This window comes from Rhinolophus ferrumequinum, chromosome 11 (genome assembly GCF_004115265.2).
Source record: "Rhinolophus ferrumequinum isolate MPI-CBG mRhiFer1 chromosome 11, mRhiFer1_v1.p, whole genome shotgun sequence".
Taxonomy (NCBI): domain Eukaryota; kingdom Metazoa; phylum Chordata; class Mammalia; order Chiroptera; family Rhinolophidae; genus Rhinolophus; species Rhinolophus ferrumequinum.
The window spans coordinates 43,880,248-43,893,228 of NC_046294.1; the positions used below are offsets into that span (position 1 = coordinate 43,880,248).

A 12,981-nucleotide genomic window follows, 5' to 3' on the forward strand; every position below is an offset into this window, starting at 1 on the left:
GCTCCATGCTTAGCCACTGGCAAAAGCCCACGGACAGGCTTTGTTATTAGACATAAATGGGTTTTCAGTGGGACGAGGGCACAAAGAGGGCACCAAGCTTGTCCAGTGTGCTGTGCCAAGACTGGGCACTCAGTGTGCCCTCCAAGGCACAGACAAGAGGAGCCAGTGAGCTAAGGGCTGGTTAGTGGAACCTGAACTACTGTGGGTCGGGTGTGGGAGGGCCCGGCAGTCAGACCTGAGGGGAGCCACACACCAGTAGCTGGAAGTGGCTGGAAGCTGCAGGCCCTGAGGAAGCCCAAAAGGAAGGGAGTACCATGGTTGCTAACGTTCCTCCCAACTGCAAAAGCCAGACGCCTGGCAGCGTCTGAGAGTCACCACCTGAAAGAGGAACCACAGGGATGACCTGCACCAGCAGAGGGCATTGGGGACCGAGTCTCAGTCCCCCTCTGGGATCAGAGAGACCCGTCTTTTGTCTGCGCTGGGATACTCTTAACCTAACCTAAGCAGGACGGAGGGTCCTGGGCTCAGGGAGGCAACAGAGCCACTCCATCCTGTCATATATCCCCAGGATGAGCTACAGACAATTCCCTGCCAAGTGGGCTCTGCTGAGAAGCAGTGTGCAAAGCTGGGAGAGCTGGAGGCTGCTGGTGCCCACGGCTCTGTGCAGGGACCTGCAGGTCAGAAGCCAGGCAGACTGAGGAGGCGGGGAGCCCAGAGAAAGGGGGCAAGAGGTGTCCATCACAGGAGACACTGGCTGGTGTGACATGTTGAGATGGAATCCTCTCGGGAGGCGAACACCGGTGGGGAACAGACCGTTCTGCTCCTAGCAGCTGCCTCCTGCTCTCAGTGAGACGCTCCAGGAACCTAGACTTTTGAACTCCCAGATCCATAGTTTTAGCTTCTGGTCCCGGACCCTGATCCAGGAGCCGACATCCTGACTATATGCAGGAGCCCAAGGCTCCAGTTCCCACCCTCGCTCCGCCTGCCCCACTGAGCTGTCCGCCTGGGCTGGGAGCCACACTCAGCCTGGGCACATCCTGACAGATGACCCCTCGCCTGCCCAGGGCAGCAGGAAGGCCCTGAGGGGTGTGGAGCCACCACACACGGTCCTCCCCAGGCTGACTGTCCCATGTTTTCCTAAGGGCAGGGTGTACCTTGGTAGCTGGTGCTGCCACTGCTGCTGAGGTAGGACTCCACCAGGGGGGCCTGCTCCTCCGAATGCTGGGCCCGCCGGCTTCGGGGTCGCCCATCGGCATTGGCCTGCACCATCAGGGGCTCCTGGCGCTTCTTCTTCTGCTTTTGCTCCAGCAGGGCCCGCTGCAGAGGGCACCGGACAGGCAGAGAGGTCAGCGTGCTGCAGAGGGGAGCCCATTGCCTCCAACCACAAGAGGGCTCCCACACTGGGAGAGGAGAGAAGGCCCTGCTTGCTCAGCTCCCTTCTAGAAGCCGCAATGGGGTCCAAAGCCCACTCAGGACCAAGGCCCATGTCCTTGGTGCCCCCAGACTTGGGGTCCAGGAAAAGAAGGCAAAACTCGTACTCTGGCTGGATCACAGCACATCCAAGGGCAGCCAGCTCAGCTGTCTACTTGGCAGAAGCCCCATGTACTGCACAGAGCTAATGCTTAGCTGGTAAAGGAGAGAACTGCTTCTGGAGGGTCCCCTCTCCCCACCAGTCAGGATGAGCCCACTAAGGGGGCAGCCCTCTCGCTCCTTCCCCTTGGAGATACCAGCCCAGACTCTGGCAAGGATGGCAAGTGCTAACTACCCTTCCCGTGGCCCCAGCCTCACTCACCTGCCGGTCAAGCTTCTGCTGCCTCAGGTTGCTGCCCTCATCATCTAAGACACTGCGGAGGGAGAGAGGGGTATTCAGGGCCTGCCCGTGAGGTGCCAGGATAGAGCCCAGAGCCCACCCAGCACATCTGGGTTCTTTAAACCCTTCCCATAATGGCTGCTGGGCACATGGGACAGGGAGGAAAGGGAAGGCTACTATCTGGGAGGCCACTATCTGCTTGAGACAGAAAGGCTTGAGCCCTGTTTCTGCCACTCTGGGAGCTTATCTTCTGCTAGGATCCCTGCAGCCGCAAGGACTTCCCAGTCAGCCTGGCCCCAGTAAGTATAGGAGACTTTCCCCTTGGGCCTGTGAGCAGGGCCTGATTCAGTTCCAGGGGAACCTGTCCAAAAGCATTGGGCACAAGCCAGGCCCAAGACCAGGCTTCAGACCAGGGAACTGTCCCCTCCGGCTGCCTCTCAGATCTCAGCAGCTCTTCCCCTCATCTTTCCATCCTTTCTGGAGGAGGCCGGGTCCTCTGGGGCAGACCCTCTCCCCATCAGTTCAAAGCAGTCTCCTGACTCTCCAGGTGGCAGAGTGGAGGTGCTGACACTGCTCCCTGAGGCTGAGTATCCCCTCATTTGGGAGAGTGAGGCTAAGAGACCAAACATTCCCTCAGGGCAGGGCTAGGGCTGAGTGGGGATGTGTGCAGAGTGGACAGGGCCCTTCCCTGGCCACAGACACGGCGCCACACTGCACCAGGGTATCAAATGCTTGAGACCCTCAGGCAGTGGCATCTCACACTGCCTCTGCCTCCCAGGGAGGCAGAGCATAAGTAGGGAGTTGGTAACTCAAACCACTTAGCTTTCTTTCTAGTCTAAGACATATGCATGAAACCTAGGCTCAAAATTCTGTAAGACCCAAGGTCAGGGCAGCTGCATGAGGTGAGCTTGGAGCCTGAGGACCTGAGCTCTGGGAACCCCGAGGCCACCCCGGCCCAGGTATGCTGGAGCCTGCCCCTGAACCAGACCTGTGTGTGGGTACCGGCACTGACATATCCGCGTACGTGAGGTCTGTGAGTATATCTTGTGCACGAGCACATATCAGGTGTCCAAATGTGTGAGTGCATCTACCTGTGCAAGCACATAACTGGGTACACATACGTGCAAACACCAGTGTAAGAGGCGGGCATGCTCATGTGCAGGGAAGTCAACGTGCATGGAAGGGGCAACATGAGGTCAAATCACCCCAAGGCCGATGTGGAGCCATTTCTACTTCCTCCTGACAGCAGCGGGAGCTCTTCTCACTGGAGCAGTCGTTGACTTGAAATGTCCCTTCAGCTCATGCAAACTACTTGAGTCTCTGTGTGCTGGGGGGACCCAGTCAGAGAGTGGCAGCAAGTCCATGGGGTCACAGCCCACCTCCCTGCCACAACCAATGAGGATTCTGCATATTTTTAACTGGCAGCTGTCATAACTACTTGCCATCTGGGAAGGCCCTTCCTGATACCCACAGGCTGCTCTGCACTGAGTCGCCCTGATTGCGATCTGGGGCCGTACACAGAACAGCCTCCTTCACCAAACCCTCAGCTGCCAGAGCACAGGAAAAAACACTACTCAACAGACATACTTCTAAGTCAGACCTCAGTCTTCCTAAAATTGCCCGCCTGCCTAAGAGCGCACAGCGGCTTTGGGATTCCCTGAGGGCACTGCCAGGATCAGAGGACAGGGAACCAGCTCTGAAAAACTCAAGCTGGCTGGGATGGTGCGTGTCCCAGCACAGAAGGCACGCGCCACCGCGGAGGGCAGCGGCAGGACTTCTGAGGGGGAAGGTACTAGAGTGAGCAGGATGCCCAGGGGCCCTGCCAGGTCTGAGAGGCTACAACTCTTCCACTTGTCGCTCCACCTGAAGTCAACGCCTGACTGAGTAACACAAGGATAAAGCATCTGCTCCCCCACGGCCTTCGAAGGTTCAGTCCCAAACACCACTGTCCACCGAGGTCTGCTGTGTGAACAGTGCATCCTCACTCAGGATGTCGGGGCTCTGTGTGACATCTGGCTGACAGGAGCAGTGTGGCCTGAGATCCAACTGTGCTTTGCTCTGTGCCTGGGCACGCATAGGGCAGCCTGTAATCTCAGTCATTTGCTGGTGGCCTGGCCACAGGAGCCCATGTCACCTCCGCAAGACAGGGCTGGCTCCCCGTCCTGCCAGTAGAAGAAGCCGTTTCATGGCTTACGGGGATGATGCCAGCACTTCCACAGGGCAGGGCCAGGGGCAGTCACCTGGGTCATCCTTGGCACTGGGCTTGGCTGAGCAGGAAAAAGATGACTTCCACGGTGCGTGCGTCATTTACAAAAGGGGACATCCAGCTGAGAGATAAGCTCACACTAGCAAAGTCACCTCCGGAACTGCTGGGTCACAGCGGCTGCTCGACTGATGAAAGGTGGTTCCAGCCATGGTGGACTCACTGCTCAGTGCTCCCCTAATGTCCTTATCCCTGCATGGTGGGGGCAGGGGGGAGCATTTCCCTACCACAGGCCACGGCCATGGACTTTGCACACAGTTACGCCTGGGGAAGGAGGCTGCTTCCCATGAAAACAGGACTTCCTCTTCCTCTGCCCCCACCTCCATTCCCTGACGGCGGATAATGATGAAGAGCCACAGACTCTAATAACACTGATCCCCAGGTAAGATTATAGTTAGATCACACTTAGCTACTGGCCTTCAGAGAAAGGTGGACGAATACAAGGGCTGGCTTCTAAAGAATCCCAGAAATCCAGATGGCCCTGGAGGTGCCCCAGAGCTGCCCACCACCTCGCTCACCACCAAGCATGGTGGAGCAGCGGGAGGAACGGCACGCGGGGCTGGGGCGGCAGCTGGGGAGAAGCAGTATGTGCCTGGTGAATAAGAACATGCCTGGGTGAGCAAGACCACCCAGGAGGCTGGCAGAAATCCACCTAAATGCGCAGCGCCAAGAGCCGGCACAGCAGTGAAGCCGATTCCGGGTACAGGAGGCTGTCTAGGAGAGCAAAGATGTGAGGTGGCCCACAGTCACCCAGCAGGGCAAGCTTGTAGGGGGTGGGTGCTTCCGTCTGCAACACACGGCATCTGTCCCTGGTGAATACGAATCCCCTGCAAGCAGCAGCATGTTGTGGAGAGCAATGACAATGACAGCTGTCTCCAGGGAGAGCAGAACTGAAGCTCCTCTCACCTCCCCAGCAGGCTCCCCCCACCCGGCCCGTTCCTCCCACCAGATGGCCCTGCCTCCTCGTCTCCCACTCCAGCACCTTTCCTAGGCATCTGCCTTTCTCAGCAACACGCCCAGCCTGCCTCTTTCTGACGGGCACTGTTCTAGGCAGCTTTAAACGATAACCATGAGAGGAAACAGTAATGGCTTTTTAATGACTTGGGCTCCAATTATGGAACCACTGCCAAGCCCAGGCTGCCAGCTGCAGCCCCGCCAGGAGACTCGGACAGGAGACAGGGCACTGACGGATGGGTCTTCCAGCTGACCCTGGGGTCTCCTTCATCAGACACCTCCTGCTGGGGGCCAGGCCAGGGAGGCCCAGGAAAGCCCCGGCCACGGGCTCATGAGGGTCACAGAAACCCAGTCTGCTGTGTCCACGATCCATTCACTCTGCCAAGGGCCAACAGGGTGGCCCCTCACCTTCCAGGGAAACAGCCCTTCTGCATCCCCTTGCTTCCCTGGGGAACAGACAGCTATCTGAGGAGTGAGCCATACTGGACAATAAATGAGGGCAGGAGCGCTTCTCAAGTGGCTGAAAAGGCCTAACACAGCCAACACAGTGAGGAAGTTGGTCCCTCCCCCTTCCAGACTCACCCTACATGTTCCAGCTAATCCATCTGAGCTGACCAGAACCCTGGGGGCCAGACCAATCTAGGGACACACCCACTGTCCATACCCATTTCACCCTCCCTGTTCCTGCCCTCATTCTCCCCCCTTCCCCCCCCCCACCACCAGTCATGGTGGAAGCTGCCCCTACTGGATCCAGAAAATTAGGGAAGTGGGCTGTCAGGGGAGGAAAGACCACCCAGGGTGCCTGGCTGCAACCCCTGTGCCCAATGCCAGACACTTCCCTCAGCACATCCAGGCTTCCACTGCCAAGCGCAGCTTGGAACACTGTGGAAACACAGTGGGGTGGGAAGGGGGGCGCAGCTCCGTACGGGAGAGGACCATGCTGCTCCCGGGTTCCAGCCTCCCACGGTGAGGCGTCTCCATTCCAGCCACTGGCTCCCCAACTTACCAGGGGCATTCACACTGCTCAGGGGCACTCAGCCCTGACTTGGTAATTCAGAATTGTTGGGTAAGATGCCAGAGGCAATTCCCCACCTCACGCTCTCTTTTAAAGCGAGTGACACAGGTGATTCTAATGCTCGGCCATGGGATCATGAGCCAAAGCTGGGGGATCTCTGAGGAACAAAAGAAACAGGGGAGTTGCTATAAGGCTGGAAGTATGCAAATGCAGCCTTATGTGCAGATGGGGCAAGAAATTATAGTCTGCAGATCAGTGAGTCAACATAAGCCCCAGGTAAGACTGTGGAAGGGGCTCACCGAATAGCTGGGGGTGGGGGTGTTATGTGAGCACTAGGAGCAAGTCCAAGTTCCCAGCAAGTCAGGACACATGTCCTCAGGCTTCTCAGAAATCTCGGCAGGACAGTATAGCCAGGCCTCCACATGGAACTGCAGGGACCAGCGACGATAACTTGTGGGCAAGATGAGGCAACGTACTCCTAAGAGGCATACTAGTCCAACTGGACAAACACTCCCAGGTTTTTGCAACAATGGGTCATGCCTCAGTCAAAGGTTTTCAGCATCATGCGTCTCTTGGTTAGCGTGTTTATCAGTGACCCGAAGACAAGGCAGGCCTCTCAGCAGGCCTACAGGTAATGCAAAGTAGAAGAGACACGAAACGGGTCACTAAGACAGCAGAATTCAGAAGACCTTGAAAAGCTAGCAAAGAGGAAACCTAACAGAAGAAGGTCAAGTCTCATATTTGGGTCCCAACACACAGAGTGTGGGGACAGAGCCAGGAGACCAGTTTCTAGGCTCTCGGCCTCACGTGGAAAGGTGCTGGCTCAGGTAGTAAATGGCCATCAACTGTGACTGGATGGCCATCAGCTGTGGCTAGTTGGCCGTCAGCTGTAACCAGTGAGCCATTGGCCACTAATATAACTGCCATAGCTACGCTAGCAGCAAATGGGGGCTAGCAAGAAGATGGTGGCTGAGCCTGCAAGCACGGATTGCAGTTAGCACGGCGGGTTGCAGCTAGCAAGTGAGGTGCGTTGGCAGAGAGAAGTGGACGGGAGGGAGGTTGTGGATACTGTGGCTCCTGCTTCCTGTGTCTCCAACCCGGCCGCCAGCGAGAATATGGGAGCATGACTCCCCTATGTATGGCTCCGTGGGTGTTCCTTTTTGGCCTCACCATATCCTGCTTTCTTATGTGGGGAGCGGGACTAGAGACCCCAGAAGAGACCCCGCCTGTCACCCTGCATGACACAGGTCTTGCCCACACAGGCAGGATGGAGGAGACAGGGCTTGACATCAACCTGAGGAAAGACTTCGAGGTTTTGTTTAGAGGCCTCGAGGTGACTGGTCAGTGAGTCCAAGCCCATGGGATGGGGAGGGCTCAAGGGCTGCAACAGGAACAGGGGTCCAGAGCGAGGAAGCAGCAAGCTTGCTCTGCTTGCTACTGGACAGGCCACACCTGGGACACTGCATGCGGCTCCAGGGCCCATCCTGGAGGAGGGGAGAGCCCAGTCTGAGGGCGTCCACAGGGTCTCTGTCCCTAAATTATCTGTATCGACATAGTGTTTCCTGTGCTCCTTCACCCCAGGCAGCAGCAAGAAGACAGCCCGAGGGGCTTAGGGAAGGAGTGGAGAGAGAGTCCCTGTGGATCTAGTAGCAAAGGTTCTGCTTCTCCTCCTTGTCGCCAGGGCCACAGCGTCTGGGGTACCTCTGAGGTTCCCCCAGAGGCAGAAATGCAAGAGTCAGGAGTCTTGCTTAATCGGTAGTCATTTTACTCCCCAGAAAGCCAGTAAGGAAGTGACGGGAAGATCCTAACAAGGGTCAAGAGGAGGGGAACCAGGGGCATGCGTAGGCTTATCCTCAGGAAGCCATTTCTAATGGTCACAGCCAGGGTCTGACGGAGGGCTGTTTGCAGGGGTGCACAGGGAGCACCCCCACAGGACTCCGTGGCCTGTCAGGGCCCTTCCAGCCTGAGATCCTCATTCTGTGACCTAGAGACTCAGGGAAGCCCCACTGTGAAGGGAGAGGACATCCTCAGGTGTGCTGAGAACCTGGTGTGGAGACAGGCAAGCCAGGAAGGCCCAACGGCTGCCTGGGGATGCCACTTTGATTCAAAGCAGTGGGCATCTTGTCTATGCGGGGTCAGGCAGGCGCACAGCCAAGCACCAGATGAGGTCCCTGCTCTCCAGGAGTTCTTGCAGACGGCACTGAGGGCAGGGCGAGCCATCATTCCCACCCAGCATGGCCCTTCTTGCTCAGTGCTCCACCTACAACTCATAAAAGGATGTAAGGTCACGAACTAGGGGCATGTAACACTCCTCAAGAACAGAAGTGAAGAGAATATGGCAGAAATGGAATTAGTTGTAATAGAAAAAAATAAAAGGCAAAAATCATTGCAATTGTTAAACTTTATAAACGAAATGGCTCCCTTCTAAGTCAGATTAATACATGATCACGTGAGATTAACACATAATCATTATAAACTGAGCTATAATTACCCTTAAGAAGATTGTCAACAACTGTCATTGTTTCAAAGAAAACGAGCCAGGCCCAGGGAATGAAGGTATAACCATCACAGAGGGAGAACCCCCACCAGCAAGAGCTAACAAGAAATCCATGCACTTCTTGCCCCCAAACCAAATGACACATTAGGGAAACTTCACACCAAAGCACGTGCACACATGCCCATCCCCCTCATCTGCAAGAAAACTGCCTTGTCCGCCTTCTGCCCCAGTTTTCTCTGAGATCCAATAGGCATGTGGTTGTGACTGCAATTAGCAGTCCAGTGAATGCAAGAGGCACCGTGCTTCTCCTCCTCCCAGCCCAGACCTCCCCATTCTGGAAGCCGACACCCCAAGTCTGGTGCTTTCCCAGGCTCAGTGCATATTCAGAAAGAACCCAGTGAGGCAGGAGAGATCCTGGTAACTTCGACTACAGCCTGCCCCCAGCTATCCACCTACCCTCCCTGCCACAAAGAAGGCAGGGTGACAGAGCAATGGGACAGCAAGCAGGGCAGGGCCACAGGGCTGGGCTTCCAGGGTGGCAGGGTTCTGTACTCCAGGTGGAGCCCAAGAAAGGAATGGGTGTGGAGGTGGGGGTCGGGAGGTGGGCCTGGGCTAGCAAGTGCCAAATCACACCTTGCACAATGCAGTACCCCAGGCACCCACTGGAGGACAGAGCCATTTCCCAGAGATCACTGCATTTCCCTAGGTCCCCCTTTCCCAGAGGCAGGCTTAAGCCTCCCCAATCTGAGGCAGACTTTTTCTAAGACTCATGCAATCACTCTACAACTTGCTTTGGTCCTTGACTCCTGGGAGAGGGTTCCTTGAACCATGAGCCAGCCTGGCCCCCAGTCTGCCAAATCCTAAACACGCCATCATCTCCACAACCACAAGTGCTGCCCGTCCCTCTCTCCAAAGTGAGTCTGTGGCCACCACCCTGCACATGCATCCCCATACAAGTACTTCCACAGCACCAGAGGTCACTCAGCCCACAGACGCTATCCAGGCACCTCTGCTGGGTGGCAAGGAAAAGTCAGCGGTACTTTGTGGGGCTGCACTGTCTTCTAGAAGGTCAGCTCACATGTGTCAAGAAAGCCAGGATGCTCCAGAAACTACCTGTGCCCCCAGCCTAGATGTCCTGTGCAGGGTGACAGCTCTTTTGAGTCAGCCCAGCTCCCGTCCTGATGGGAGTATCTCCCTGGTCTGTGTGCGACTCTGAGATGTGACTGCATATGTCCGCAGGAAACCCTATGGTGACTTGTGTGTGTACACGTGTGTAGTGTGTGTACTGTGTGTGTGTGTGTGTGTGTGTGTGTTGGCGGGAAGGGCACCCACAAATTCTAACGTGGGAAGCTCTGATGCCCCCAAAGGAGCCAAAATTAGAGACACTTCTCAAGAGAAACCCTGAATCCCCAGGCCAGTGACAGGTGCTTGTTTGTAGAAAGATCAACTTTAATGAGCCTCAGGCAGTTTCAGCTGGTTTCCATTTTGGATGCTGTCTGGACAGACTCACAGAAGAGCTCTGTCAGAATAATTTTCTATCAGTGACTGGAATCAGGTCCTTTCTCGAATGCAGACTGTGTTACAAGATGGATCCTGAAGGTCTGTTCCTACCACCCACAGGCATGTATACCTGGGTGGGCGAGAACATAGTGGACCCTAGAAATCTGGGACCCTTTTTACACACATGCTTGTCTGGGAGACCTAGAGACAGTCCTGTAGCCCATGGCAACCAAGGAGCCAATGGTGGCCAAGAATCGGTGCTACCATGGCAATGAGCTCCTTTCCAGAGGTAATGGAGAGAATGGGGCAGAGTGGATGGGGAAAGGCCTGCACCAATGTGAACCCCAGAGACCCCTCCCCCACCTGACCTCCACATGGTGGGAAAGCCCAGCTCTCCTTGGGACAGATGACAACATCTGGGAACACAGGGTGGCTGTGCTTCCCTTAGTGTGCCTGGGTTCTTGAGTGCTCTTGCACATGGAAAAGCAGTTCTAGGTATTGTGGGTTGGTATGTGTCCAGGTATAGATCTGTTAGCAAGTGGATTTCTGAGTCTCTGAAAAATGTGAGTAGTACCTGTGAATAGGTAGTAGGTGTCAGGTAGTCTCCAAATACATGTGTATGTGCACAGATATGTAGCATTGCACCTGTGTGAGCGAGTGTGTGTGTGGGGGGGTTACATGGTGCATGCATATATGAGACGCTTGTGCTCTTGGTTCAGAATAACTGTCTCCAGGAATTCTCGGTTTGAGTGTGTGAAGCGAGCAGCAGGAGCGTCTCTGGCCCAGTGCGCGGACGTCCTGTGGGTGCATGCCTGCAGATCATGCGTGTGCGCACAGCTATACTGGCTATCCTGCCATGTGACCCAGAGTACTGGGCCTAGGAGGGGGCTCACAGCAGTGGACGCTCCCTCCCCAGGCGGCCACACGAAGCTGCTGGACCCAGTTTTAAAGCCCACGCAAGCCGAGAGCACTGGCCCCTTCCAGCAACCCCGGCGATTGAGAGAGACAACGGCGAGAGCGGAGTCAATCCTCCCCGGCCCCCAAAGTTGGGGTGGGAAGGACCAGAGCCTCCAACCCACGCCCCCGGTGTTGGGCTAGAAGAGGAGGGTATAGGTGCCCTCGCCCGGTGTTTCCTGCCAGCCCCCGGCCTGGTGTCCTCGACCCTACCCCACGTCCTCAGCGTTGAAGGGTGGTGGGCCGCGCCCCCGAGTTGAAGAGAAGGGGGGCCGGCGCCCACGTACCTGTAGGGAATCCAGTCGGAATGCGGCTTGGAAGTCATGTCTCCCAGGGGCGGGGCGGTGGCTGCGGCTCCGGAGGCCGGGGCCCGCGGGGGCCGGCGCGGGGGCCCTGCTCAGCTCCCGGGCCGCCAAGGGCCGCATCCTCCCGGGCCGGGGCGCTGGGCCCCACCAAGGCCCGCGCTGCACGCCAGGGCCCCCGCCGCCTGCTCGGCGAGCGGCTGCCGGCGCCGTACGATGGGAGAAGCGCTGGAGAGCGCCTGTCCGCCGCTGGCGGGAGGGCGGCGCGCGCGCGTGCAGGCGGCAGAGATGGGCCCCGCCGCCCTGCGCGGCTAAAGGGGTTCAGCCAGCGCAGACGACTAGAGCGCAGCTTGGCTGCGGTGCCCGCCCCTCTCCCCTCGCCCCGCCCCAGAGGAGACCCCACCCCCAAGCCGACTCCGGGTCCCAAACGCTCCAGCCCCCTTTCTGGAACCTCCCGGATCTAGACTCCACACACGTGACTGCGCCGGCCCTGGCGCCAGTGCCCACCTTGCCAATGGGGGCAGCTCCCCCAACCTCCGAGCCTCAGTTCCTTCCTCTGTGAAACAGGGATGATTCTTAACACCTACCTACCTATCTACCTATCTTCATGAAGGGATGGGAAACCGCTGCTCACATTGGGGGTGAGAAGGGGGAGAAGTGGGGCGTGGGATCCGGTTGTGCGGAAAGGAGATGATGCCAGCAGATACCAAAAGGGGCCCCGGGGAACCTTCAGGTCAAAAGCATGGAAGCTGGCCTTCCCTCCTCTAAGTCGCTTGTCACCCCCAGGTTCTCACTTCCCCCCAGGGAACCTCCTTCAGTTTTAGTAAAGGAGGTGTTTCCTCACGGCGGAGGAGTCCTTCCCGTGTCTAAGCTATAGCAGTCAAGAGAAGGATAACATTTACTGTCTACTACATTCCCGGCCCTTATAAAGTTATATTATTTAACCTCCACAATAGCCTTGAGAGGCAAGTACTTATTTTAGTTCCCATAGAATAAAGCCTTAGAAATGCTAAGATGCCTAAGGACATAGCGAGCTAGGAAGCTGATGGAGCTAAAATGGAACCAGAGTCTCTGTCCTCCAAAGCCCTTTTTAGGGGCCACAATTAAAAGAAGCAAGGACCTCTCAACAAAGTCTCCAAGTGCTGAGGAGGTCCTGCTGGTGACCAGCACCAACTTTTAAACGTTAAAGCAAGGCATGGGCTGTTGACGTGTAGGGCAGGGAATCCACAAGGGGGTGGGGGGGGTGGGGAGTTGGGGTGTGGAAGCACGGAGAAGGAAGGTGATCAGGGAGGGGTCTGCTGCCAGGCAGTCTGCACATTACATGTAGGCGTCCTCATGCGCACCCCACCACCATCCCACCATGCCAGAAGAGTGTTCATGTCGGATTCCTCTGATGCTAAAAAGGCCATTATGACTGGGTGGGAGAAAGTGTGAGAACAGCCAGCTGGCCTGAGGGAGAGCCACATCCTGCTGCCCTGGGTCCACAGCCAGGACTCCACCCAGGACTCTTCCAGCCTTTTAGCCTTGCCTTTAACTATAAAAACAATAACCAAGATATTTGGAGCATTTCCTAAGCATCAATCAGGCGTGGTGTTAGGTGTATCTATATACTGTAACTCATTTCATCCTCACAACCACTAGGATGTAGGTGCTATTATTATACCCATTTTACAGCAGAAGAAAGTG

At 56.5% G+C, this 12,981-nt stretch overlaps 1 protein-coding gene across 1 annotated transcript in view; it reads right to left on the reverse strand.

The window, feature by feature from the left end:
- The window catches only part of TUB (TUB bipartite transcription factor), a 63,021-nt gene that overhangs the window by 13,947 nt on the left and 36,093 nt on the right, over positions 1–12,981 (reverse strand). The window contains 2 exon segments of the mRNA XM_033119293.1: positions 1,155–1,317; positions 1,793–1,844. Coding sequence (XP_032975184.1) covers positions 1,155–1,317; positions 1,793–1,844 — 215 coding nt within the window.